Here is a 26,500-nt window from a genome sequence, read left to right as displayed (position 1 = left end):
CATCTTTTAGTCTATTTTAATAATCCGTTTTCAAAAAAGTGAACACGACTCGATAATTACAGCAAAATGCAATTAACTAACATCCACTTTGGACCAAATGCCAATAGTGACGAAATACGCTAACTTTATTACAATTTTTGAAATCTTTTCGGGCCCATTATTTTTTTTAAATCCGCAACATTGCCTTATCTTTTAGTCTATTTTAATATTCCGGTTTCAAAAAAGTGAACCCGACTCGATAATTACAGTAAAATGCAATTAACTAACACCCTCTTTGGGCAAAATGCCAATAGTGACGAAACACGCTAACTTGAATACAATTTTTGAAATCTTTTCGGGCCCATTATTTTCTTTAAATTCGCAACATTGCTTAACCTTTCAGTCTATTTTAACAATCCGGTTTCAAAAAAGTGAACCCGACTCGATAATTACAGCAAAATGCAATTAACTAACACCCTCTTTGGGCCAAATGCCAATAGTGACAATATACGCTAACTTGAATACAATATTTGAAATCTTTTCGGGCCCATTATTTTCTTTACATTCGCCACATTGCCTAATCTTTTAGTCTATTTCAACAATCTGGTTTCAAAAACGTGAACCCGACTCGATAATTAGAGCAAAATGCAATTAACCAACACTCACTTTGGGACAAATGCCGAAAGTGACGAAATATGCTAAGTTCAATACAATTTTGAAAACCTTTCGGGCCCATTATTTTCTTTAAATTCGCAACATTGCCTCATCTTTTAGTCTATTTTAATAATCCGTTTTCAAAAAAGTGAACCCGACTCGATAATTACAGCAAAATGCAATTAACTAACATCCACTTTGGACCAAATGCCAATAGTGACGAAATACGCTAACTTTATTACAATTTTTGAAATCTTTTCGGGCCCATTATTTTCTTTAAATTCGCAACATTGCCTTATATTTTGGTCTATTTTAATATTCCGGTTTCAAAAAAGTGAACCCGACTCGACAATTACAGTAAAATGCAATTAACTAACACCCACTTTGGGCAAAATGCCAATAGTGACGAAATACGCTAACTTGAATACAATATTTAAAATCTTTTCGGGCCCATTATTTTCTTTAAATTCGCCATATTGCCTAATCTTTTAGCCTATTTTAATAATCCATTTTCAAAAAAGTGAACACGACTCGACAATTACAGCAATATGCAATTAACTAACACCCTCTTTGGGCCAAATGCCAATAGTGACGAAATACGCTAACTTGAATACAATTTTTGAAATCTTTTCGGGCCCATTATTTTCTTTAAATTCGCAACATTGCCTCATCTTTTAGTCTATTTTAACAATCCGGTTTCAAAAAAGTGAACCCGACTCGATAATTAGAGCAAAATGCAATTAACTAACACCCATTTTGGGCCAAATGCCAATAGTGACGAAATACGCTAACTTGAATACAATATTTGAAATCTTTTCGGGCCCATTATTTTCTTTAAATTCGCAACATTGCTTATTCTTTCAGTCTATTTTAACAATCCGGTTTCAAAAAAGTGAACCCGACTCGATAATTACAGCAAAATGCAATTAACTAACGTCCACTTTGGGACAAATGCTGAAAGCAACGAAATACGCTAACTTATTCAAAATTTTGAAATCTTTTCGGGCCCATTATTTTTTTTAAATTCGCAACATTGCTTAATCTTTCAGTCTATTTTAACAATCCGGTTTCAAAAAAGTGAACCTGACTCGATAATTACAGCAAAATGCAATTAACTAACACCCTCTTTGGGCCAAATGCCAATAGTGACAATATACGCTAACTTGAATACAATATTTGAAATCTTTTCGGGCCCATTATTTTCTTTAAATTTGCCACATTGCCTAATCTTTTAGTCTATTTTAACAATCTGGTTTCAAAAACGTGAACCCGACTCGATAATTAGAGCAAAATGCAATTAACCAACACTCACTTTGGGACAAATGCCGAAAGTGACGAAATATGCTAAGTTCAATACAATTTTGAAAACCTTTCGGGCCCATTATTTTCTTTAAATTCGCAACATTGCCTCATCTTTTAGTCTATTTTAATAATCCGTTTTCAAAAAAGTGAACACGACTCGATAATTACAGCAAAATGCAATTAACTAACATCCACTTTGGACCAAATGCCAATAGTGACGAAATACGCTAACTTTATTACAATTTTTGAAATCTTTTCGGGCCCATTATTTTTTTTAAATCCGCAACATTGCCTTATCTTTTAGTCTATTTTAATATTCCGGTTTCAAAAAAGTGAACCCGACTCGATAATTACAGTAAAATGCAATTAACTAACACCCTCTTTGGGCAAAATGCCAATAGTGACGAAACACGCTAACTTGAATACAATTTTTGAAATCTTTTCGGGCCCATTATTTTTTTTAAATTCGCAACATTGCTTAACCTTTCAGTCTATTTTAACAATCCGGTTTCAAAAAAGTGAACCCGACTCGATAATTACAGCAAAATGCAATTAACTAACACCCTCTTTGGGCCAAATGCCAATAGTGACAATATACGCTAACTTGAATACAATATTTGAAATCTTTTCGGGCCCATTATTTTCTTTACATTCGCCACATTGCCTAATCTTTTAGTCTATTTCAACAATCTGGTTTCAAAAACGTGAACCCGACTCGATAATTAGAGCAAAATGCAATTAACCAACACTCACTTTGGGACAAATGCCGAAAGTGACGAAATATGCTAAGTTCAATACAATTTTGAAAACCTTTCGGGCCCATTATTTTCTTTAAATTCGCAACATTGCCTCATCTTTTAGTCTATTTTAATAATCCGTTTTCAAAAAAGTGAACCCGACTCGATAATTACAGCAAAATGCAATTAACTAACATCCACTTTGGACCAAATGCCAATAGTGACGAAATACGCTAACTTTATTACAATTTTTGAAATCTTTTCGGGCCCATTATTTTCTTTAAATTCGCAACATTGCCTTATATTTTAGTCTATTTTAATATTCCGGTTTCAAAAAAGTGAACCCGACTCGACAATTACAGTAAAATGCAATTAACTAACACCCACTTTGGGCAAAATGCCAATAGTGACGAAATACGCTAACTTGAATACAATATTTAAAATCTTTTCGGGCCCATTATTTTCTTTAAATTCGCCATATTGCCTAATCTTTTAGCCTATTTTAATAATCCATTTTCAAAAAAGTGAACACGACTCGACAATTAAACTTGAATACAATTTTTGAAATCTTTTCGGGCCCATTATTTTCTTTAAAATCTTTTCGGGCCCATTATTTTCTTTGAAAGTGACGAAATATGCTAAGTTCAATACAATTTTGAAAACCTTTCGGGCCCATTATTTTCTTTAAATTCGCAACATTGCCTCATCTTTTAGTCTATTTTAATAATCCGTTTTCAAAAAAGTGAACACGACTCGATAATTACAGCAAAATGCAATTAACTAACATCCACTTTGGACCAAATGCCAATAGTGACGAAATACGCTAACTTTATTACAATTTTTGAAATCTTTTCGGGCCCATTATTTTTTTTAAATCCGCAACATTGCCTTATCTTTTAGTCTATTTTAATATTCCGGTTTCAAAAAAGTGAACCCGACTCGATAATTACAGTAAAATGCAATTAACTAACACCCTCTTTGGGCAAAATGCCAATAGTGACGAAACACGCTAACTTGAATACAATTTTTGAAATCTTTTCGGGCCCATTATTTTCTTTAAATTCGCAACATTGCTTAACCTTTCAGTCTATTTTAACAATCCGGTTTCAAAAAAGTGAACCCGACTCGATAATTACAGCAAAATGCAATTAACTAACACCCTCTTTGGGCCAAATGCCAATAGTGACAATATACGCTAACTTGAATACAATATTTGAAATCTTTTCGGGCCCATTATTTTCTTTACATTCGCCACATTGCCTAATCTTTTAGTCTATTTCAACAATCTGGTTTCAAAAACGTGAACCCGACTCGATAATTAGAGCAAAATGCAATTAACCAACACTCACTTTGGGACAAATGCCGAAAGTGACGAAATATGCTAAGTTCAATACAATTTTGAAAACCTTTCGGGCCCATTATTTTCTTTAAATTCGCAACATTGCCTCATCTTTTAGTCTATTTTAATAATCCGTTTTCAAAAAAGTGAACCCGACTCGATAATTACAGCAAAATGCAATTAACTAACATCCACTTTGGACCAAATGCCAATAGTGACGAAATACGCTAACTTTATTACAATTTTTGAAATCTTTTCGGGCCCATTATTTTCTTTAAATTCGCAACATTGCCTTATATTTTGGTCTATTTTAATATTCCGGTTTCAAAAAAGTGAACCCGACTCGACAATTACAGTAAAATGCAATTAACTAACACCCACTTTGGGCAAAATGCCAATAGTGACGAAATACGCTAACTTGAATACAATATTTAAAATCTTTTCGGGCCCATTATTTTCTTTAAATTCGCCATATTGCCTAATCTTTTAGCCTATTTTAATAATCCATTTTCAAAAAAGTGAACACGACTCGACAATTACAGCAATATGCAATTAACTAACACCCTCTTTGGGCCAAATGCCAATAGTGACGAAATACGCTAACTTGAATACAATTTTTGAAATCTTTTCGGGCCCATTATTTTCTTTAAATTCGCAACATTGCCTCATCTTTTAGTCTATTTTAACAATCCGGTTTCAAAAAAGTGAACCCGACTCGATAATTAGAGCAAAATGCAATTAACTAACACCCATTTTGGGCCAAATGCCAATAGTGACGAAATACGCTAACTTGAATACAATATTTGAAATCTTTTCGGGCCCATTATTTTCTTTAAATTCGCAACATTGCCTCATCTTTTAGTCTATTTTAACAAGCCGTTTTCAAAAAAGTGAACCCGACTCGATAATTACAGCAAAATGCAATTAACTAACAACCTCTTTGGGCCAAATGCCAATAGTGACGAAATACGCTAACTTTATTACAATTTTTGAAATCTTTTCGGGCCCATTATTTTTTTTAAAGTTCGCAACATTGCTTATTCTTTCAGTCTATTTTAACAATCCGGTTTCAAAAAAGTGAACCCGACTCGATAATTACAGCAAAATGCAATTAACTAACGTCCACTTTGGGCCAAATGCTGAAAGCAACGAAATACGCTAACTTATTCAAAATTTTGAAATCTTTTCGGGCCCATTATTTTTTTTAAATTCGCAACATTGCTTAATCTTTCAGTCTATTTTAACAATCCGGTTTCAAAAAAGTGAACCTGACTCGATAATTACAGCAAAATGCAATTAACTAACACCCTCTTTGGGCCAAATGCCAATAGTGACAATATACGCTAACTTGAATACAATATTTGAAATCTTTTCGGGCCCATTATTTTCTTTAAATTTGCCACATTGCCTAATCTTTTAGTCTATTTTAACAATCTGGTTTCAAAAACGTGAACCCGACTCGATAATTAGAGCAAAATGCAATTAACCAACACTCACTTTGGGACAAATGCCGAAAGTGACGAAATATGCTAAGTTCAATACAATTTTGAAAACCTTTCGGGCCCATTATTTTCTTTAAATTCGCAACATTGCCTAATCTTTTAGTCTATTTTAATAATCCGTTTTCAAAAAAGTGAACCCGACTCGATAATTACAGCAAAATGCAATTAACTAACATCCACTTTGGACCAAATGCCAATAGTGACGAAATACGCTAACTTTATTACAATTTTTGAAATCTTTTCGGGCCCATTATTTTTTTTAAATTCGCAACATTGCCTTATCTTTTAGTCTATTTTAATATTCCGGTTTCAAAAAAGTGAACCCGACTCGATAATTACAGTAAAATGCAATTAACTAACACCCTCTTTGGGCAAAATGCCAATAGTGACGAAATACGCTAACTTGAATACAATATTTAAAATCTTTACGGGCCCATTATTTTCTTTAAATTCGCCATATTGCCTAATCTTTTAGCCTATTTTAATAATCCATTTTCAAAAAAGTGAACACGACTCGACAATTACAGCAAAATGCAATTAACTAACACCCTCTTTGGGCCAAATGCCAATAGTGACGAAATACGCTAACTTGAATACAATTTTTGAAATCTTTTCGGGCCCATTATTTTCTTTAAATTCGCAACATTGCCTCATCTTTTAGTCTATTTTAACAATCCGGTTTCAAAAAAGTGAACCCGACTCGATAATTACAGCAAAATGCAATTAACTAACACCCATTTTGGGCCAAATGCCAATAGTGACGAAATACGCTAACTTGAATACAATATTTGAAATCTTTTCGGGCCCATTATTTTCTTTAAATTCGCAACATTGCCTCATCTTTTAGTCTATTTTAACAATCCGTTTTCAAAAAAGTGAACCCGACTCGATAATTACAGCAAAATGCAATTAACTAACAACCTCTTTGGGCCAAATGCCAATAGTGACGAAATACGCTAACTTTATTACAATTTTTGAAATCTTTTCGGGCCCATTATTTTTTTAAAGTTCGCAACATTGCTTATTCTTTCAGTCTATTTTAACAATCCGGTTTCAAAAAAGTGAACCCGACTCGATAATTACAGCAAAATGCAATAACTAACGTCCACTTTGGGACAAATGCTGAAAGCAACGAAATACGCTAACTTATTCAAAATTTTGAAATCTTTTCGGGCCCATTATTTTTTTTAAATTCGCAACATTGCCTAATCTTTCAGTCTATTTTAACAATCCGGTTTCAAAAAAGTGAACCTGACTCGATAATTACAGCAAAATGCAATTAACTAACACCCTCTTTGGGCCAAATGCCAATAGTGACGAAATACGCTAACTTTATTACAATTTTTGAAATCTTTATGGGCCCATTATTTTTTTAAATTCGCAACATTGCTTAACCTTTCAGTCTATTTTAACAATCCGGTTTCAAAAAAGTGAACCCGACTCGATAATTACAGCAAAATGCAATTAACCAACACCCACTTTGGGCCAAATGCCAATAGTGACGAAATACGCTAATTGAATACAATATTTGAAATCTTTTCGGGCCCATTATTTTCTTTAAATTCGCCACATTGCCTAATCTTTTAGTCTATTTTAACAATCCATTTTCAAAAAAGTGAACACGACTCGACAATTACAGCAAAATGCAATTAACTAACATCCACTTTGGACCAAATGCCAATAGTGACAATATACGCTAACTTGAATACAATATTTGAAATCTTTTCGGGCCCATTATTTTCTTTACATTCGCCACATTGCCTAATCTTTTAGTCTATTTTAACAATCTGGTTTCAAAAACGTGAACCCGACTCGATAATTAGAGCAAAATGCAATTAACCAACACCCACTTTGGGACAAATGCTGAAAGTGACGAAATACGCTAACTTTATTACAATTTTTGAAATCTTTTCGGGCCCATTATTTTCTTTAAATTCGCAACATTGCCTTATCTTTTAGTCTATTTTAATATTCCGGTTTCAAAAAAGTGAACCCGACTCGATAATTACAGTAAAATGCAATTAACTAACACCCACTTTGGGCCAAATGCCAATAGTGACGAAATACGCTAATTGAATACAATATTTGAAATCTTTTCGGGCCCATTATTTTCTTTAAATTCGCCACATTGCCTAATCTTTTAGTCTATTTTAACAAGCCGTTTTCAAAAAAGTGAACCCGACTCGATAATTACAGCAAAATGCAATTAACTAACAACCTCTTTGGGCCAAATGCCAATAGTGACGAAATACGCTAACTTTATTACAATTTTTGAAATCTTTTCGGGCCCATTATTTTTTTTAAAGTTCGCAACATTGCTTATTCTTTCAGTCTATTTTAATAATCCGGTTTCAAAAAAGTGAACCCGACTCGATAATTACAGCAAAATGCAATTAACTAACGTCCACTTTGGGACAAATGCTGAAAGCAACGAAATACGCTAACTTATTCAAAATTTTGAAATCTTTTCGGGCCCATTATTTTTTTTAAATTCGCAACATTGCCTAATCTTTCAGTCTATTTTAACAATCCGGTTTCAAAAAAGTGAACCTGACTCGATAATTACAGCAAAATGCAATTAACTAACACCCTCTTTGGGCCAAATGCCAATAGTGACGAAATACGCTAACTTTATTAAAATTTTTGAAATCTTTATGGGCCCATTATTTTTTTAAATTCGCAACATTGCTTAACCTTTCAGTCTATTTTAACAATCCGGTTTCAAAAAAGTGAACCCGACTCGATAATTACAGCAAAATGCAATTAACCAACACCCACTTTGGGCCAAATGCCAATAGTGACAATATACGCTAACTTGAATACAATATTTGAAATCTTTTCGGGCCCATTATTTTCTTTACATTCGCCACATTGCCTAATCTTTTAGTCTATTTTAACAATCTGGTTTCAAAAACGTGAACCCGACTCGATAATTAGAGCAAAATGCAATTAACCAACACCCACTTTGGGACAAATGCTGAAAGTGACGAAATACGCTAACTTTATTACAATTTTTGAAATCTTTTCGGGCCCATTATTTTCTTTAAATTCGCAACATTGCCTTATCTTTTAGTCTATTTTAATATTCCGGTTTCAAAAAAGTGAACCCGACTCGATAATTACAGTAAAATGCAATTAACTAACACCCACTTTGGGCCAAATGCCAATAGTGACGAAATACGCTAATTGAATACAATATTTGAAATCTTTTCGGGCCCATTATTTTCTTTAAATTCGCCACATTGCCTAATCTTTTAGTCTATTTTAACAAGCCGTTTTCAAAAAAGTGAACCCGACTCGATAATTACAGCAAAATGCAATTAACTAACAACCTCTTTGGGCCAAATGCCAATAGTGACGAAATACGCTAACTTTATTACAATTTTTGAAATCTTTTCGGGCCCATTATTTTTTTTAAAGTTCGCAACATTGCTTATTCTTTCAGTCTATTTTAACAATCCGGTTTCAAAAAAGTGAACCCGACTCGATAATTACAGCAAAATGCAATTAACTAACGTCCACTTTGGGACAAATGCTGAAAGCAACGAAATACGCTAACTTATTCAAAATTTTGAAATCTTTTCGGGCCCATTATTTTTTTTAAATTCGCAACATTGCCTAATCTTTCAGTCTATTTTAACAATCCGGTTTCAAAAAAGTGAACCTGACTCGATAATTACAGCAAAATGCAATTAACTAACACCCTCTTTGGGCCAAATGCCAATAGTGACGAAATACGCTAACTTGATTACAATTTTTGAAATCTTTATGGGCCCATTATTTTTTTAAATTCGCAACATTGCTTAACCTTTCAGTCTATTTTAACAATCCGGTTTCAAAAAAGTGAACCCGACTCGATAATTACAGCAAAATGCAAATTACCAACACCCACTTTGGGCCAAATGCCAATAGTGACAATATACGCTAACTTGAATACAATATTTGAAATCTTTTCGGGCCCATTATTTTCTTTACATTCGCCACATTGCCTAATCTTTTAGTCTATTTTAACAATCTGGTTTCAAAAACGTGAACCCGACTCGATAATTAGAGCAAAATGCAATTAACCAACACCCACTTTGGGACAAATGCTGAAAGTGACGAAATACGCTAACTTTATTACAATTTTTGAAATCTTTTCGGGCCCATTATTTTCTTTAAATTCGCAACATTGCCTTATCTTTTAGTCTATTTTAATATTCCGGTTTCAAAAAAGTGAACCCGACTCGATAATTACAGTAAAATGCAATTAACTAACACCCACTTTGGGCCAAATGCCAATAGTGACGAAATACGCTAATTGAATACAATATTTGAAATCTTTTCGGGCCCATTATTTTCTTTAAATTCGCCACATTGCCTAATCTTTTAGTCTATTTTAACAATCCATTTTCAAAAAAGTGAACACGACTCGACAATTACAGCAAAATGCAATTAACTAACATCCACTTTGGACCAAATGCCAATAGTGACGAAATACGCTAACTTTATTACAATTTTTGAAATCTTTTCGGGCCCATTATTTTCTTTAAATTCGCAACATTGCTTAATCTTTTAGTCTATTTTAACAATCCGGTTTCAAAAGAGTGAACCCGACTCGATAATTACAGCAAAATGAGTTGAGTTGAGTTGAGTTGATTTCGCCGGTGATACAAATCGTAGCAACACATTTGCGCTAAAATATTCACCAAGCCGGAAATAGCTGCGCAACGTTGGGACGTTATAAAGCGCAACAAAGGTAAGGGCACAATTGGTGGAAAAATGACAAACGCGCTGCAGCTACACCGTTACTAATAGCGTTATGTGGCAGGGACTCACATCAGAGGGTGAGGTTGGCGCATTGGGACATCAAGACTGGGGGGGGGGGGGGGGGCAACGTTGGTGGAACCAGTCAGGTTGGGACCTAAACACTAACCACCCGTGTTAGGGAAAGAGGGTGGGGTTCAACAGGAAAAGAAACCCTGTTGGATAGTTTCCGGCGCCAGAAGGAAGGGTGCAGCACAAACATAGTGATGATAGAAAAGGTAGTATAACATAAAAAAGAAAGACAAAAGAGGAAATAAAAACGGCACAAAAAGCAATTAATTAAAAAATAATAAACAGATCAATGAGTCCATAGGTTCATGGGATATAGGAGTAGGGGGGACACCATCAGTTCAGCTATTGCCGTTCCGTGACACTTTGCATAGTTGATTGGTTGCTAACTGCGAATGATGTAACTGAAAAAGAAAAACTCCGAGCGGCAGCGTTTGTTTTTTGATACAACACAGGGACTTTTTTAGCAGGTGCAAATACAACAAATCACCCCAAACGACAGTGGTTTTAAGTGAACATGCATGCTCCACAGCAGTGTAATAATAATGTGCTTGGTCATGGGAATAACCATGACCAGTAAAAACAGCAATAGTTGCTGGTGAATCAAATATTCACCTCACAACACAAGTAAGATAACTTGTGCGACAACCATAATAATAATTAAAAAACATGTGCAAACCAGTGTGGCAACATTTTGCCTAGTAATAGTGCAAGTTTACAAATGTATACAATAGTGGTGAGAGTTAAGTACTGTGAATAGTGGTGAGAAATGCAGTTTAGTGAATGTGCACAGCAAGAAAAAACGTGCTTGATCTCAGAGGGTTGCTTGACAGTGTCCACCAAAAAACTCATCACAGCAAACAGAGTGATAATACACTGGGGACATCTGAAAAAGCAATAGTTTAATAGTGATACATGTATGTCATGTGTTCTTTCCATGACAAGCTTTCATGAATAGTTAGCCCAAGGAATTGCACAGATTTGGCTGTTGCTATTTGCTGGCCATTTATTTCCAACTTACATATTGGCTTTGTTTTGGAGTTTGCAGGTCGAAAGTGAACACCTTTGGTTTTTGCAACATTAGGTGATAATTTATTGGTTATTAGCCATTCATTTATTTTTACAAGTTGCAAGTTTACCGTGTTAAATAGTGACTCCGTATCTCTATTTGCAAAAAGGAGGGTTGTGTCATCAGCAAACATGATTGCCTGTCCTGAAGTTATGCTATTTGGCAGATCATTAATGTATATTAAAAATAGTAACGGGCCAAGATTACTTCCCTGGGGTACACCACAACTTATTGGTAGGTCATTAGATGTTTTGTTTCCAAGTTGGACCCTCTGTTTTCTATTAGACAGGTAACTCTTAAAGAAGTCTAAGGCAACCCCTCTGATGCCATGATGATTTAGTTTTCCCATTAATATAGTGTGATCTATAGTACCAAATGCCTTTGATAGGTCCAAAAATATTCCGACGGCCTGTTGATTGTTCTGAAAGGCATCTGTGATACTGGATATTAATAAGGAAGCAGCATGGTGGGTAGAATGCAATTAACTAACACCCTCTTTGGGCCAAATGCCAATAGTGACGAAATACGCTAACTTGAATACAATTTTTGAAATCTTTTCGGGCCCATTATTTTCTTTAAATTCGCAACATTGCTTAATCTTTTAGTCTATTTTAATAATCCATTTTCAAAAAAGTGAACCCGACTCGATAATTACAGCAAAATGCAATTAACTAACACCCTCTTTGGGCCAAATGCCAATAGTGACGAAATACGCTAACTTTATTACAATTTTTGAAATCTTTTCGGGCCCATTATTTTTTTTAAAGTTCGCAACATTGCTTATTCTTTCAGTCTATTTTAACAATCCGGTTTCAAAAAAGTGAACCCGACTCGATAATTACAGCAAAATGCAATTAACTAACGTCCACTTTGGGACAAATGCTGAAAGCAACGAAATACGCTAACTTATTCAAAATTTTGAAATCTTTTCGGGCCCATTATTTTTTTTAAATTCGCAACATTGCCTAATCTTTCAGTCTATTTTAACAATCCGGTTTCAAAAAAGTGAACCTGACTCGATAATTACAGCAAAATGCAATTAACTAACACCCTCTTTGGGCCAAATGCCAATAGTGACGAAATACGCTAACTTGATTACAATTTTTGAAATCTTTATGGGCCCATTATTTTTTCAATTCGCAACATTGCTTAACCTTTCAGTCTATTTTAACAATCCGGTTTCAAAAAAGTGAACCCGACTCGATAATTACAGCAAAATGCAATTAACCAACACCCACTTTGGGCCAAATGCCAATAGTGACAATATACGCTAACTTGAATACAATATTTGAAATCTTTTCGGGCCCATTATTTTCTTTACATTCGCCACATTGCCTAATCTTTTAGTCTATTTTAACAATCTGGTTTCAAAAACGTGAACCCGACTCGATAATTAGAGCAAAATGCAATTAACCAACACCCACTTTGGGACAAATGCTGAAAGTGACGAAATACGCTAACTTTATTACAATTTTTGAAATCTTTTCGGGCCCATTATTTTCTTTAAATTCGCAACATTGCCTTATCTTTTAGTCTATTTTAATATTCCGGTTTCAAAAAAGTGAACCCGACTCGATAATTACAGTAAAATGCAATTAACTAACACCCACTTTGGGCCAAATGCCAATAGTGACGAAATACGCTAATTGAATACAATATTTGAAATCTTTTCGGGCCCATTATTTTCTTTAAATTCGCCACATTGCCTAATCTTTTAGTCTATTTTAACAATCCATTTTCAAAAAAGTGAACACGACTCGACAATTACAGCAAAATGCAATTAACTAACATCCACTTTGGACCAAATGCCAATAGTGACGAAATACGCTAACTTTATTACAATTTTTGAAATCTTTTCGGGCCCATTATTTTCTTTAAATTCGCAACATTGCTTAATCTTTCAGTCTATTTTAACAATCCGGTTTCAAAAGAGTGAACCCGACTCGATAATTACAGCAAAATGAGTTGAGTTGAGTTGAGTTGATTTCGCCGGTGATACAAATCGTAGCAACACATTTGCGCTAAAATATTCACCAAGCCGGAAATAGCTGCGCAACGTTGGGACGTTATAAAGCGCAACAAAGGTAAGGGCACAATTGGTGGAAAAAAGACAAACGCGCTGCAGCTACACCGTTACTAATAGCGTTATGTGGCAGGGACTCACATCAGAGGGTGAGGTTGGCGCATTGGGACATCAAGACTGGGGGGGGGGGGGGGGGGGGGCAACGTTGGTGGAACCGGTCAGGTTGGGACCTAAACACTAACCACCCGTGTTAGGGAAAGAGGGTGGGGTTCAACAGGAAAAGAAACCCTGTTGGATAGTTTCCGGCGCCAGAAGGAAGGGTGCAGCACAAACATAGTGATGATAGAAAAGGTAGTATAACATAAAAAAGAAAGACAAAAGAGGAAATAAAAACGGCACAAAAAGCAATTAATTAAAAAATAATAAACAGATCAATGAGTCCATAGGTTCATGGGATATAGGAGTAGGGGGGACACCATCAGTTCAGCTATTGCCGTTCCGTGACACTTTGCATAGTTGATTGGTTGCTAACTGCGAATGATGTAACTGAAAAAGAAAAACTCCGAGCGGCAGCGTTTGTTTTTTGATACAACACAGGGACTTTTTTAGCAGGTGCAAATACAACAAATCACCCCAAACGACAGTGGTTTTAAGTGAACATGCATGCTCCACAGCAGTGTAATAATAATGTGCTTGGTCATGGGAATAACCATGACCAGTAAAAACAGCAATAGTTGCTGGTGAATCAAATATTCACCTCACAACACAAGTAAGATAACTTGTGCGACAACCATAATAATAATTAAAAAACATGTGCAAACCAGTGTGGCAACATTTTGCCTAGTAATAGTGCAAGTTTACAAATGTATACAATAGTGGTGAAAGTTAAGTACTGTGAATAGTGGTGAGAAATGCAGTTTAGTGAATGTGCACAGCAAGAAAAAACGTGCTCGATCTCAGAGGGTTGCTTGACAGTGTCCACCAAAAAACTCATCACAGCAAACAGAGTGATAATACACTGGGGACATCTGAAAAAGCAATAGTTTAATAGTGATACATGTATGTCATGTGTTCTTTCCATGACAAGCTTTCATGAATAGTTAGCCCAAGGAATTGCACAGATTTGGCTGTTGCTATTTGCTGGCCATTTATTTCCAACTTACATATTGGCTTTGTTTTGGAGTTTGCAGGTCGAAAGTGAACACCTTTGGTTTTTGCAACATTAGGTGATAATTTATTGGTTATTAGCCATTCATTTATTTTTACAAGTTGCAAGTTTACCGTGTTAAATAGTGACTCCGTATCTCTATTTGCAAAAAGGAGGGTTGTGTCATCAGCAAACATGATTGCCTGTCCTGAAGTTATGCTATTTGGCAGATCATTAATGTATATTAAAAATAGTAACGGGCCAAGATTACTTCCCTGGGGTACACCACAACTTATTGGTAGGTCATTAGATGTTTTGTTTCCAAGTTGGACCCTCTGTTTTCTATTAGACAGGTAACTCTTAAAGAAGTCTAAGGCAACCCCTCTGATGCCATGATGATTTAGTTTTCCCATTAATATAGTGTGATCTATAGTACCAAATGCCTTTGATAGGTCCAAAAATATTCCGACGGCCTGTTGATTGTTCTGAAAGGCATCTGTGATACTGGATATTAATAAGGAAGCAGCATGGTGGGTAGAATGCAATTAACTAACACCCTCTTAGGGCCAAATGCCAATAGTGACGAAATACGCTAACTTGAATACAATTTTTGAAATCTTTTCGGGCCCATTATTTTCTTTAAATTCGCAACATTGCTTAATCTTTTAGTCTATTTTAATAATCCATTTTCAAAAAAGTGAACCCGACTCGATAATTAGAGCAAAATGCAATTAACTAACACCCTCTTTGGGCCAAATGCCAATAGTGACGAAATACGCTAACTTATTCAAAATTTTGAAATCTTTTCGGGCCCATTATTTTTTTTAAATTCGCAACATTGCTTAACCTTTCAGTCTATTTTAACAATCCGGTTTCAAAAAAGTGAACCCGACTCGATAATTAGAGCAAAATGCAATTAACTAACACCCTCTTTGGGCCAAATGCCAATAGTGACGAAATACGCTAACTTGAATACAATTTTTGAAATCTTTTCGGGCCCATTATTTTCTTTAAATTCGACACATTGCCTAATCTTTTAGTCTATTTTAACAATCCATTTTCAAAAAAGTGAACCTGACTCGATAATTAGAGCAAAATGCAATTAACCAACACCCAATTTGGACCAAATGCCAATAGTGACGAAATACGCTAACTTTATTACAATTTTTGAAATCTTTTCGGGCCCATTATTTTCTTTAAATTCACAACATTGCTTAATCTTTCAGTCTATTTTAACAATCCGGTTTCAAAAGAGTGAACCCGACTCGATAATTACAACAAAATGCAATTAACCAACACCCTCTTTGGGCCAAATGCCAATAGTGACGAAATACGCTAACTTTAATACAATTTTTGAAATCTTTTCGGGCCCATTATTTTCTTTAAATTCGCAACATTGCCTCATCTTTTAGTCTATTTTAATATTCCGGTTTCAAAAAAGGGAACCCGACTCGATAATTACAGCAAAATGCAATTAACCAACACCCACTTTGGGACAAATGCCGAAAGTGACGAAATATGCTAAGTTCAATACAATTTTTGAAAACCTTTCGGGCCCATTATTTTCTTTAAATTCGCAACATTGCCTTATCTTTTAGTCTATTTTAACAATCCGGTTTCAAAAAAGTGAACCCGACTCGATAATTACAGTAAAATGCAATTAACTAACACCCATTTTGGGCCAAATGCCAATAGTGACGAAATATGCTAACTTGAATACAATATTTTGAAATCTTTACATGCGTTCCTCTATATTTGAGACATAAATCCAACAAGAATGGCTCTTTCCTTCACACATGATGATGTGATACTTCATTTAACATCATCTTATGTTGATCCAAATTGCTGTTTTTGATTGTCACCAAAGTCTTGGAACTAAAATGTGACTGTTTAAAAGATGGTTGTAGTAGGTTCAACATTATTTTGCTGGTATGCTACAAACTGTATACCTAGTATGCTCAAAATTTGTTTAGCTGATTTAATGTAACCTTTTCAGTTTGCAACGAACATGTGTAGAAAATTTTTTTGTTAAAATGTTTTGAATTCTCAAACTTAACTAAATTCCAAAATCTCAAAGAGATACATGTGCACATCACACCCAAATGAAATGCCTTTTTATGAACTATTTTGGTCAGAATCTTGTTTTATTCCATTTCATTTCAATTCAATGAGCAATTTTCTGCAAAAAACATGCCTACACAACATTCCAACACTTAAATTCTTTCTTGCAAAACAGGAATGAAGGCAATGATTACAAATGCACTAGATAGCCAAGTTCGTACAGATATCCTGCATTTATTGTCAGATGCATCACTATTATTGGTGATCCCATTATAACAGATAGTGCATTCACCAGATACAAAAAAGTTGTTAATTAAGTTTAAAATGTGCAGTATATCATGTTACAGGCTATGCTTCAGAAATGATTACAAAACATACACAGTGCTAGTAAAACAGTATACACAAATAAAGTATGTGTTACATCTTATTTGCCAGTAATTGCCGATTTCTATAGATTCCCGCATTTCCTTAGTACAACTTGTGTTGTAACCTAGGGCGTTGTGTGACGTAACAATGGACTGTCAGTTTTGTGTGATAACGCAACGTGGTTTAGTTCCTTTCGTTGCTGACATCCGTGCAGCACTGTGCTGCGTCGGTTGTTGTAGAAAAGCTGTTTATTGACGATTATTGGTGGGTCACTTTGTATCAGGGGCGGCTCGTGCGAGGGGGCTGCGGAGCTGCAGCACCCCCTAGATATTTTTACTTAATATTCCTACTACAATATTACAGATAATTTTCATTATATTCTTCAGCAATATATAATAAGTATAATTTCCACCTTTATCGGCATTTTTTCCTCTTTTTTAAAAAAAAATTATTGCATAAATATGTTATCTATGGCGGAGCTGCAGTTTCGTGACGTTTTCAGTTGTGCGCATGCGCACTTGGAAAAGCTACATGCCGGGCGAAATAGGCGACAGGGGGCTGTGGCTCGCGCAGCCCCTCCCGTGACGTAGCGCTAGTTGTGCTTTCTGCGTCAGTGAGCTCCAAAGCCAAACCCGTGTACTATATTCTTAAGTTCGGCAGTGAGTACAGTTAAATAATTATTTTGCAATCTTATAATTTATTTGTTTGAAGGTTAGTCGTGACTTTTTAAGACGACTGTAAGTGGGTTTCAGTTTTTGCAGTTATCATTGAATTCAATAAGTGTATGGGATAAAACATCTGCTGCTCCAATGCCATGCAGTAATAAACACCAACAAGAAATACTCACGTTAGTTCTTAATGCTACTAAAGAAAAAATAAATTTGTGACTGTGAAGTTAAATGCCTCACTGAAATTCAGGCAATATCAAATGCAGAACAAACACTTGCAGAAGCAACAGGATTTTTGAAATACCTAAGTGAAGACAATTTAAAGTTTTGGTTTCCTAACACACCATGTGGACAGTATTTGCAACCAAGTGCAATCATGTGTATTGATATAATGGACATGTACTGTTTGTCTAAACAGTAGCTGCTAAATTGCTTCACCGGAAGTGTTTCTTAAGAATGAACATTCTACAGACAAGATAGTAGTGACCACCAAGCACATCCTATTGTTGACAAAGAAAAGCTAGTTACTGAAATGAAAATGTTTCTGTAGATCTGATGTTCATGATTACTTTGAAAATAATCTAGATGATGTTTTGACAAGTGAAATTACTAGGATGAAAAATATTTTTTGCTGTTTCCATGATTCTTTCAAAGGCAAAACAGTTCTTTTTAACACTGAAAATGATGCAAACCTTTGTTAGGAACACCATTATTTTCAAAAGACTTACAGTGCTAGTACTAATAGAAAAACGGTTTCTTAGTTGCCATTTGGAATCAAGAAAGAAGCTATCAATTATTTTGCCCAAACTATAACTTTATGATTCATTTTGGTTGTAAGGTTTAATAATATGTTTTTAAGTGAGAGTGTTGTAAATTTTAAAGCTTGAAGGAGTTTTGCACTTAAAAAAGCAATTATTAGCTATTTGCCAGCAAATAATGCAGCAAGTATAGCAGTTAAGAATCTGAAAGACAAATAATAGTCTGCCCACAAAAATTCAAAAAAAAGATGTAAAAATAAACAAGTTCTGACACAAATGTAATGTGGTTGTTAAATTTGTCAGTTATGATACCAATAAACACCTGTATGGCTAGTTTTTTTGTGTGACAATAATCTGTGAAGTGTCATAGAATATGTTGAAAACGCTGACTGTGACCATAAGGTTACTTAAATAAAACATGGCCATTTTTTTAAATGTTGTCTAACTGAAATACTTCGCCTTTTTTCGACTCATTACTTTTTTCTGATTGTTTTGTTATATTCTTGTTGTGTTTTACCGTATTCACAACCGCTTCGTTTCGAGTCTGTATCGCGTGTGTTTTTGTGCCACATTATTACTGCATGTTATGGTGTTTGGCCCGTCGCTGTGCAAGTAAACAAAATACACAAATGATACCGTCTGCTGTTTACACTCGTGTACATTATTGCGTGACAAAAATTACGTCACAATGGAGTTGCTAATTAAGATTTGTATTACTTGTTTTTCTACACAAAACAATGGCTAGAAAACTAGCAATGTAGCTTTTCTATATATTGCCAACTTATTTATGTCTCAATAAAGGATAAAATTTAGAGCAGCACCCCCACAATTTTTAGGCACGAGCCGCCACTGCTTTGTATATATGTGTTTAATGACTCAATATTGTGAATTACCATAATGACTGCTAACCGCTGTGAACTTGACCTAAAATGTCATTTCCCTTTTTTAATAGTCGTACTGTACGTGTAGTTGGGTTTATTTAAGTTGTATTTGTTTACGCAGCGTTCTTGTACGATATTCACGTGAAGCGTGACCTTTCCACACTGTCGCTCTACATAGCTTGGTAAGCATTGTGTATGACGTCATAATGTCATATTGTGGTCTCAGGCTTTATTGTGTATTTAGGTGCGTGACAGTGATTTCTGGGATTGCCCATGTTATATATTTTCTTCCGGTTACCATAACAGTTGGTAAGCTTTGAGTTATATTTCTACATTTAAAGCGCAATGTTAATGTCATGCTTTATGTAGAAACCGTTTCCTATTCGTTTCCGATCGTTTCTATCGCCTCCCACCGTCCTCTTCATTCTTCATTGAAAGTGTTTGAATATAAGATCTACAAAACACCCTATCTGTGTGGACTGCGTGTTGGAGACCTTTAGGAATCGCGTTACAATCCCCCCTCGTGTGACGTTCCGCGCTGTAACCGGGGCGCGCACACGGGACGTTACATGAAAGTTTCAACTGTTCGTTGAACAGAAAATTCCAGTTGAAATCAAGTTTCAACTGGGTGTTGAACACAATCTGCAGTTGAAATCAAGTTTCAACTGCTTCTTACAATAAGCTTCAACTGTGTGTTGAAGACAAGTTTTACCGTTTGTTAAATATTTAAGCGGTCCAGGATGAGCCAACCTAACGTCACAACTCCTGAAGCAGTCGCCGACTGTCGTCGACGTCTAAGTGATCAATATCTAGCCGCCGAGTGTCTGATGAAGGACCACCGCAACAAGCAGGTGCTCGAGACGATCTTGGTTGCGCTTGAACACCTTTTTGTCGATGCTGTTGCTGCCTACGAGATGCATCCCGATCTTGCCGATGAACTAGCAAGCGTGAGGAAAAACAAGGCCGAATTCGATGACCGAGTTTCCCATTGGGTTCGTGAGGTAAATTCTCCATCTGACAGTGTTTTACCTGTTAACATAGCTAGCCCAGGTGGAAGCGGTGATAAGAGTCCACGGAACAACGGCTCGTTCTGCGGACGGAGTAGGCGCTCTAGTTCTTCGACTAACAGTAGAACTAGAGTTAAAGTAACTACACAGCTCGCGCGTCTTGCAATTCAACAGACTGCACAGAAGCAGGAACTGGCAAGACAGCACGATTTGCGCCGCATTGAAGAGGAAGAGATAAAAAGGCGGGAAGAAATCCGTCGCGCTGAAGAAGAACAGCGCCAAAAAGACAGCATGGAAATGTTAGAACTGCAGCACCAGCTACAAGCCGCAGAGGTTGAAGAGAAGGTTTGGGACGAGATGTCGGGAAACACGGAGTACGTGACGGTGAAAGAAGGTTCTGGTGAATCGACCACGCCTCCCCAAGAGCCTCTCGAGGATCAACGTCGCGTATTGTTCACGTCACCGCCTGTCACGTCGCAGCGAAGCCCTCCTGACCATCGGTATGTGGTTGATAATGTTGCTCCGGCAAAGTCCCTGTCCCAATATGCGCCTAAAATTAAATCTTCGTTTGACGAAAGAGGTTCTTTTACCGCAGCAAACCCAATTGTAAATAAATCTTGTACATATGATTCAGTCAAGCCAACTGATGTACATGACAATGAGATTGCATCACTTGTGAAGCACATAAACAGACCAAAGCCTAAAGTTCTCGTTTTTGACGGCAATCCAATGGACTATTGGAAGTTTGTTCGCAATTTCGATTCTCGTATCGACGACAAGGTCGATGACGATGGTGCCAAATTGTCGTATTTGGCGCAGCATTGTGATGGCAAGGCCCGTAAACTGATTGAACACTGCTTTAGATTAAAGGGGTACAAACAAGCGAGACAGTTACTGTACGACCGCTTTGGCAAGTCACATATAATCGCTCATGCATGTGTAAGGTGTGTTGTCAACGGTCCAGAATTGCGACCGAACGATGCTGCTGGCTTGAGCGAGTTTGCGCAGTCGCTGCGCGATTGTTTACTTACACTTTCAGACATTGACGAGCATTCCGAGATGAATAACTATCCTACGTTGATTGCTGTCGTAAATCGTCTACCGTTTAAGATGCAGGAGGCTTGGAAACGGCGTGTCGCAACAATAATCAGAGAGACTGGCCGTGAACCTCTGTTCGAGCATCTCGTTAATTTCGTGGAAACCGAGGACCAGATTGCAAACTCGTTGTTTAGCCGCATGCTGGATGAGCATCGTAACGAAGCCAAAAGGGCGAAAGGTAAAGGTAGTCACGTAAAGGCTTCCAGTCATGCCGTTGTAAGCGAACAAGAATCTAGGCCTAAGGCTCGCGCCGGACCTTCCCATTTTCCCACAACCCCGCTGTGTCAGTGCTGTTCGGGAAACCATGTGCTGGCTAAGTGTGAAGAATTTAAATCCCGCTGTTACCGTGATCGTCTGCGCGTCACCCGGCGCCGCAGACTCTGTGATAATTGTTTTAGAGTTGGGCACTTTGCCATTAATGCAACAGCCCCAAGGCGTGTACCGTGAGGGACTGCAACGAAGCTCATCACACTTTGTTACATCCGCCAGAGAAGAGAGAGGACGAGTCTCCTGTCAAAGGACCTGCTCCGGAACGGACTGTTTGTTCGGTTGTGTCGGCGACTGGAAAGGACTGTCATGCTTCCTCTGGTAGACAGAGCGTCAACTTGATGATGGTTGCGGTCAAAGTCAGTGCTAACGGTATGACTGTTCATACGTATGCTCTTTTAGATACTGGCTCGGGCATTACTTTGTGCGACAAGAAATTGACAGACACGCTTGGTCTGCGAGGTGAACCGAGCAACGTGACGCTTAAAACGGTCAACGGAGACAGTCAAATGCGCGAGGGCAAAAGAGTAAATTTATCTGTTGCTTCGCTCGACGGCTCCACAACTGTGGAACTTCCCGAGGTGTTCGCTGTTGATTTTCTGCCTATTACCGCCAACAAGTTTCCGAGAAACGCGGAATTGGATGCACTGCCACATATCAGAGACCTGTCGTTCCCACAGGTAGATTGCAGTGAAGCTTTGTTGCTCATCGGGCTGGACGTTCCAGAGGCCTTTCTCGTGCAAGAGGTACGAAAGGGAAAACCGAAGCAACCTATTGCATTCAGGGTTCCACTTGGGTGGGCTTTGGCAGGACCTGTCTCTAACAAGACTACCGATTTGTTTTCCGTCAACTTTACTCAAGTTGACAATGATTCGCTGCACGAGAAGTTAGAGCGAATGTGGAAGACCGACTTTCAAGACACCAACCCCGACGCGATGCCTATGTCGCGTGAAGACAGGTTCGTCTTGGATAAAATGAAAACCAGTGTGCAATTTAAGCAAGGTCATTACGAGTTGCCGTTGCCATGGCGCCCGAACGTACATCCGCTTCGGTGCAACCGGGACATGGCGCTAAATCGTTTGGGTTCTTTGGAACGTCGCATGAGACGCGACGCCGTGCTACGCGATGCGTATACGAAGACGGTGCAGGGTTACATAGCTAAAGGCTATGCCGAAGAAGTTCCAGATGAGGAACAGTCAGCAGAGGTAGTATGGTACCTGCCGCATCACCCTGTTACAAATCCACACAAGCCCGGAAAGGTGCGGGTAGTTTTTGACTGTGCTGCCAAATACCGCGACCAGTCGTTGAATGATGCTCTACTCCAGGGTCCGGATCTGACCAATTCCTTAGTAGGAGTTCTTTCAAGGATTCGGATGGAAAAGGTAGCTCTCGTGGCCGACGTGGAGGCCATGTTTCATCAGATACGTGTGAAGACGACAGATTGCGATGCACTTCGGTTCTTGTGGTGGCCTGATGGCGATGTGTCGAAAAGGCCCACCGCGCACAGGATGCTTGTTCATTTGTTTGGAGCAACTTCTTCACCTTCCTGTGCGAGTTTTTGTCTTAAACAAGCCGCTGATGATTTGCGAAGCGAATTTCCTAATGAAGTCGTCGAGACTGTAGAAAATAACTTTTACGTTGACGACTGTTTAAAATCCGTGTCGACTGAAGCAGAAGCAGTTCAGTTGGTCAAAGGGATCTGTGCACTTCTTAAGAAGAAGGGATTTCGGCTAACCAAGTGGCTTAGCAACAGCGAGCGAGTTCTCGCGTCCATTGATGAAGAGGAACGGGCTAAATCGGTGAAGGAGCTGGACGTGGATGGTTCCTCGTGCGAGAGGGTACTTGGCGTTCGATGGAACGTTTCTTCGGACGAGTTCGGTTTCAATGTCGATGTAAAGCAGCTTACAGCCTACACCAGAAGGTCAATCCTGTCGGTGGTAAGTTCCTTATACGACCCTCTTGGCTTTGCAGCGCCTGTGATCGTGGTGGCAAAGACGATGCAAAGAGATCTCTGCAGAAAGCAGCTGGGATGGGATGACGTTCTTTCCGATGAAGACTCCGAATCGTGGGCAAAATGGTTGCAGCAACTACCGCGGTTAGGAGACGTCGTTCTGCCAAGATGCGTGAAGCCCCACGATTTTGGTAAGGTGCGAAAAACGGAATTGCACCATTTTGCAGATGCGTCATCTACAGCTTACGGCGCGGTGACCTATCTGAGGCTGGTAGACGAGCGAGGACGTATTCACTGCTCGTTTGTAATAGGCAAGGCACGCGTTGCCCCCCTGAAGACATGTTCGATTCCCCGCTTGGAGTTGACGGCGGCCGTTGTTGCAGCCAAGTTGTATCAACTTGTGAGAAAGGAGCTGCAACTGGACGAATGCCAATCCGTGTTCTGGACGGATTCGACTGCGGTTCTTCAAAATATTCGCAACTGCAATAAGCGCTTTCCAGTGTTTGTTGCAAATCGCTTGGCCAAAATCGAGGATGTTTCCCGGCCTAGTCAATGGAGACACGTCAGCACCAAGGTAAATCCAGCGGACGAGGCGTCTCGTGGACTCAGTGTGAATAAATTCCTTAGGTCCAGCCGATGGCTTACTGGACCCCAGTTTCTTTGGGAGCAAGAAGAAAAATCAACAGAAGCATTCCATATCAAAAAAATTGAAGAAAGTCTTTCATTGCGGAAGAATTTTGTCGACAAAAACAGCTCTCTCTTAAAGTGTCAGCAAAATCATTGATGTATACAACCTGTTACTTGCCTCACAGGAGAAAATTGTATGTCGAGATATGCACCACATACTTTAGTTTTACATGAATCAAATCGGAATATGTGTTATTTCTTTTCCATTGTTCTACCTGCCTGCAAGTTTATTTATTAGTTCTTATACCCAAATTAAGAATTTGTATTCAAACATTTGTAGGCGTTGATATTATTTTACCTCCATGGTGATTATGGTCTCATGTAAATTCTGAGAATGTTTTGCACTCTGATGTAGAATCGGACAGTAAAAGTGATTCATCAGACATAAATTGAGAACCTCTAGTTTTGACCAGTAGTCTGCATGATAGCATGTTGTAACAATTGTGTGGTTCAACCTCATTTTTCACATGATATCCGGTTTAATTTTCTTGATAATTCAGCAAATCATTACATTTTCAGCTGTACAATATTGTTTCACCTTTTTGTTTTATTTTAGTCTGTTTACTTAAAGATCCTTGTTTAGTTTGTACTACGTACTTGTAAATGCACTTTTTTAACTGACCAATCAACCAATTGCTGTGAATGTAATTATTTATTCTCTTCCCATTTATTTCTGCTTTCATATAACTATGGGACTCAACTTGAAAATGTTGAAGTGTGGAAATTGGGTTCATAAGGTGCTTTTTCCATCAATAAAGTGTTGTCCTCACTGTGCATTTGGTGTTTCATCGTTTTCATTAGTACAGGCTTTAACGTGTTTGAGACCACTAACGGCTTGAGGTATATGGAAACGGTTTTCACACGCCAACTCTAAACAACATTCAGTAAACGCTTGCAAAATATCGTTAAAATCTGATCATAACGTCGAAAATGAGAGGCGCACATCATAAGCGAATACATGGCATAACCGCTTTAAAAATGATTTTTGCGCTGTCGAATTATGTAGCCTGTAAAAGCTCCAGATGACAAACGGTTTAAGGTAAACGCAAACGGTTTTTACAGGTCAACTCTAAAATACATCCAGTAAAGCCATACAAAATATCTTTAAATCTAATCATAACCTCGAAAATGAGAGACGTGCATCATAAGCGAATGCAGGGTGTGACCGCTTTAAATATGATTTTTGCGCAGTCAACCAATGGTATACAAGCTTCAGATGTTAAACGGTTTAAGATAAACACAAACGGTTTTCACAGGTCAACTCTAAAATACATCCAGTAAAGGCATACAAAATATCGTTTTAATCTGATCATAACCTCGTAAATGAGAGGCGTGCATCATAAGCGAATGCAGGGCATGACCGCTTCAAAAATGATTTTTGGGCAGTCGACCAATGTAGCCTATACAAGCTCCAGATTTTCCAACGTTCTTCCGGTTCCATTTGGTCGTAAAGTTCTTTGTACTCTTTAACAGCGGTCTTCATTTGCATGCTTTTGCGCAGGGTATTCCTAAACGAACCAGTAACTCTTCATCGCCTTTTACACCTTGATCATTTCGATTTCCACTCACCTTTACGTGCCCTTCCACTTTATCAACATATGACACGAATGTAATTGAATATTTTACCTCACATTTACAGTTTTTGCAGTTTCTATGGCTGCAATACAAATTTACCCGACCTTCTTTGTAACAATCGTCTTGGTTTGTAATTGTTGCAACACCATCAACATCAACCAAGTAATTGTTTGAAAAGTTTGGAACGCACGAGCAATACACCTTTCGAAGTTTGTCTAAAACCAGCTCACGATATAAGGTACCAAAACGATTTCTTGTACGATCTGCCACCATATTTCTCCAATCTTCTAGTGAAAATTGAATGACATCCTCAACCCTGACCATGTCTACATGCCGATGCTTTTTTTGGTTTCGTCACCAACCCCACCAAGATCTTCAATGGTTTTGGTATCTAATACCGACGTATCATAAAACGGGTTAGAGTCGCCAATTTCGTTATCTTTTTCGGATAAAACATCCATAGGCACTTCAAGGTTTTCAGAGGACAAATTCGAATTTTGGTCATCCGAAACAACGGTTTCTTCGAAAACCTCTGTCACACTACCAACGCTTTCATCTAAATCGCTTAAAACTTCTGTAGGCGACTGAACATCATCATTTAATGTAGTTGACAA

At 37.6% G+C, this 26,500-nt stretch overlaps 2 protein-coding genes across 2 annotated transcripts; both read left to right on the top strand.

Annotated features, from left to right (window-relative positions):
* Positions 1-17,485: 17,485 nt before the first annotated feature.
* LOC145238749 (uncharacterized) lies at positions 17,486-21,867 on the top strand. Its single transcript, XM_080102010.1, has 2 exons — positions 17,486-19,610; positions 19,671-21,867. The coding sequence occupies exon 2, from the start codon at positions 20,042-20,044 to the stop codon at positions 21,851-21,853; it is 1,812 nt and encodes a 603-aa protein (XP_079958136.1). The 5' UTR covers positions 17,486-19,610; positions 19,671-20,041; the 3' UTR covers positions 21,854-21,867.
* A 180-nt stretch (positions 21,868-22,047) lies between these two features.
* On the top strand, positions 22,048-24,335 carry LOC145239027 (uncharacterized). The gene is made up of 2 exons (XM_080102316.1): positions 22,048-24,198; positions 24,252-24,335. The coding sequence occupies exons 1-2, from the start codon at positions 22,048-22,050 to the stop codon at positions 24,333-24,335; spliced, it is 2,235 nt and encodes a 744-aa protein (XP_079958442.1).
* The last annotated feature ends 2,165 nt before the right edge of the window (positions 24,336-26,500 follow it).

This window comes from Phallusia mammillata, chromosome 7 (assembly GCF_965637545.1).
Source record: "Phallusia mammillata chromosome 7, kaPhaMamm4.hap1.1, whole genome shotgun sequence".
Lineage (NCBI taxonomy): Eukaryota > Metazoa > Chordata > Ascidiacea > Phlebobranchia > Ascidiidae > Phallusia > Phallusia mammillata.
The sequence above is the reverse complement of the archived record's forward strand: the minus strand, read 5'-3'. Positions and strand labels throughout refer to the sequence as shown.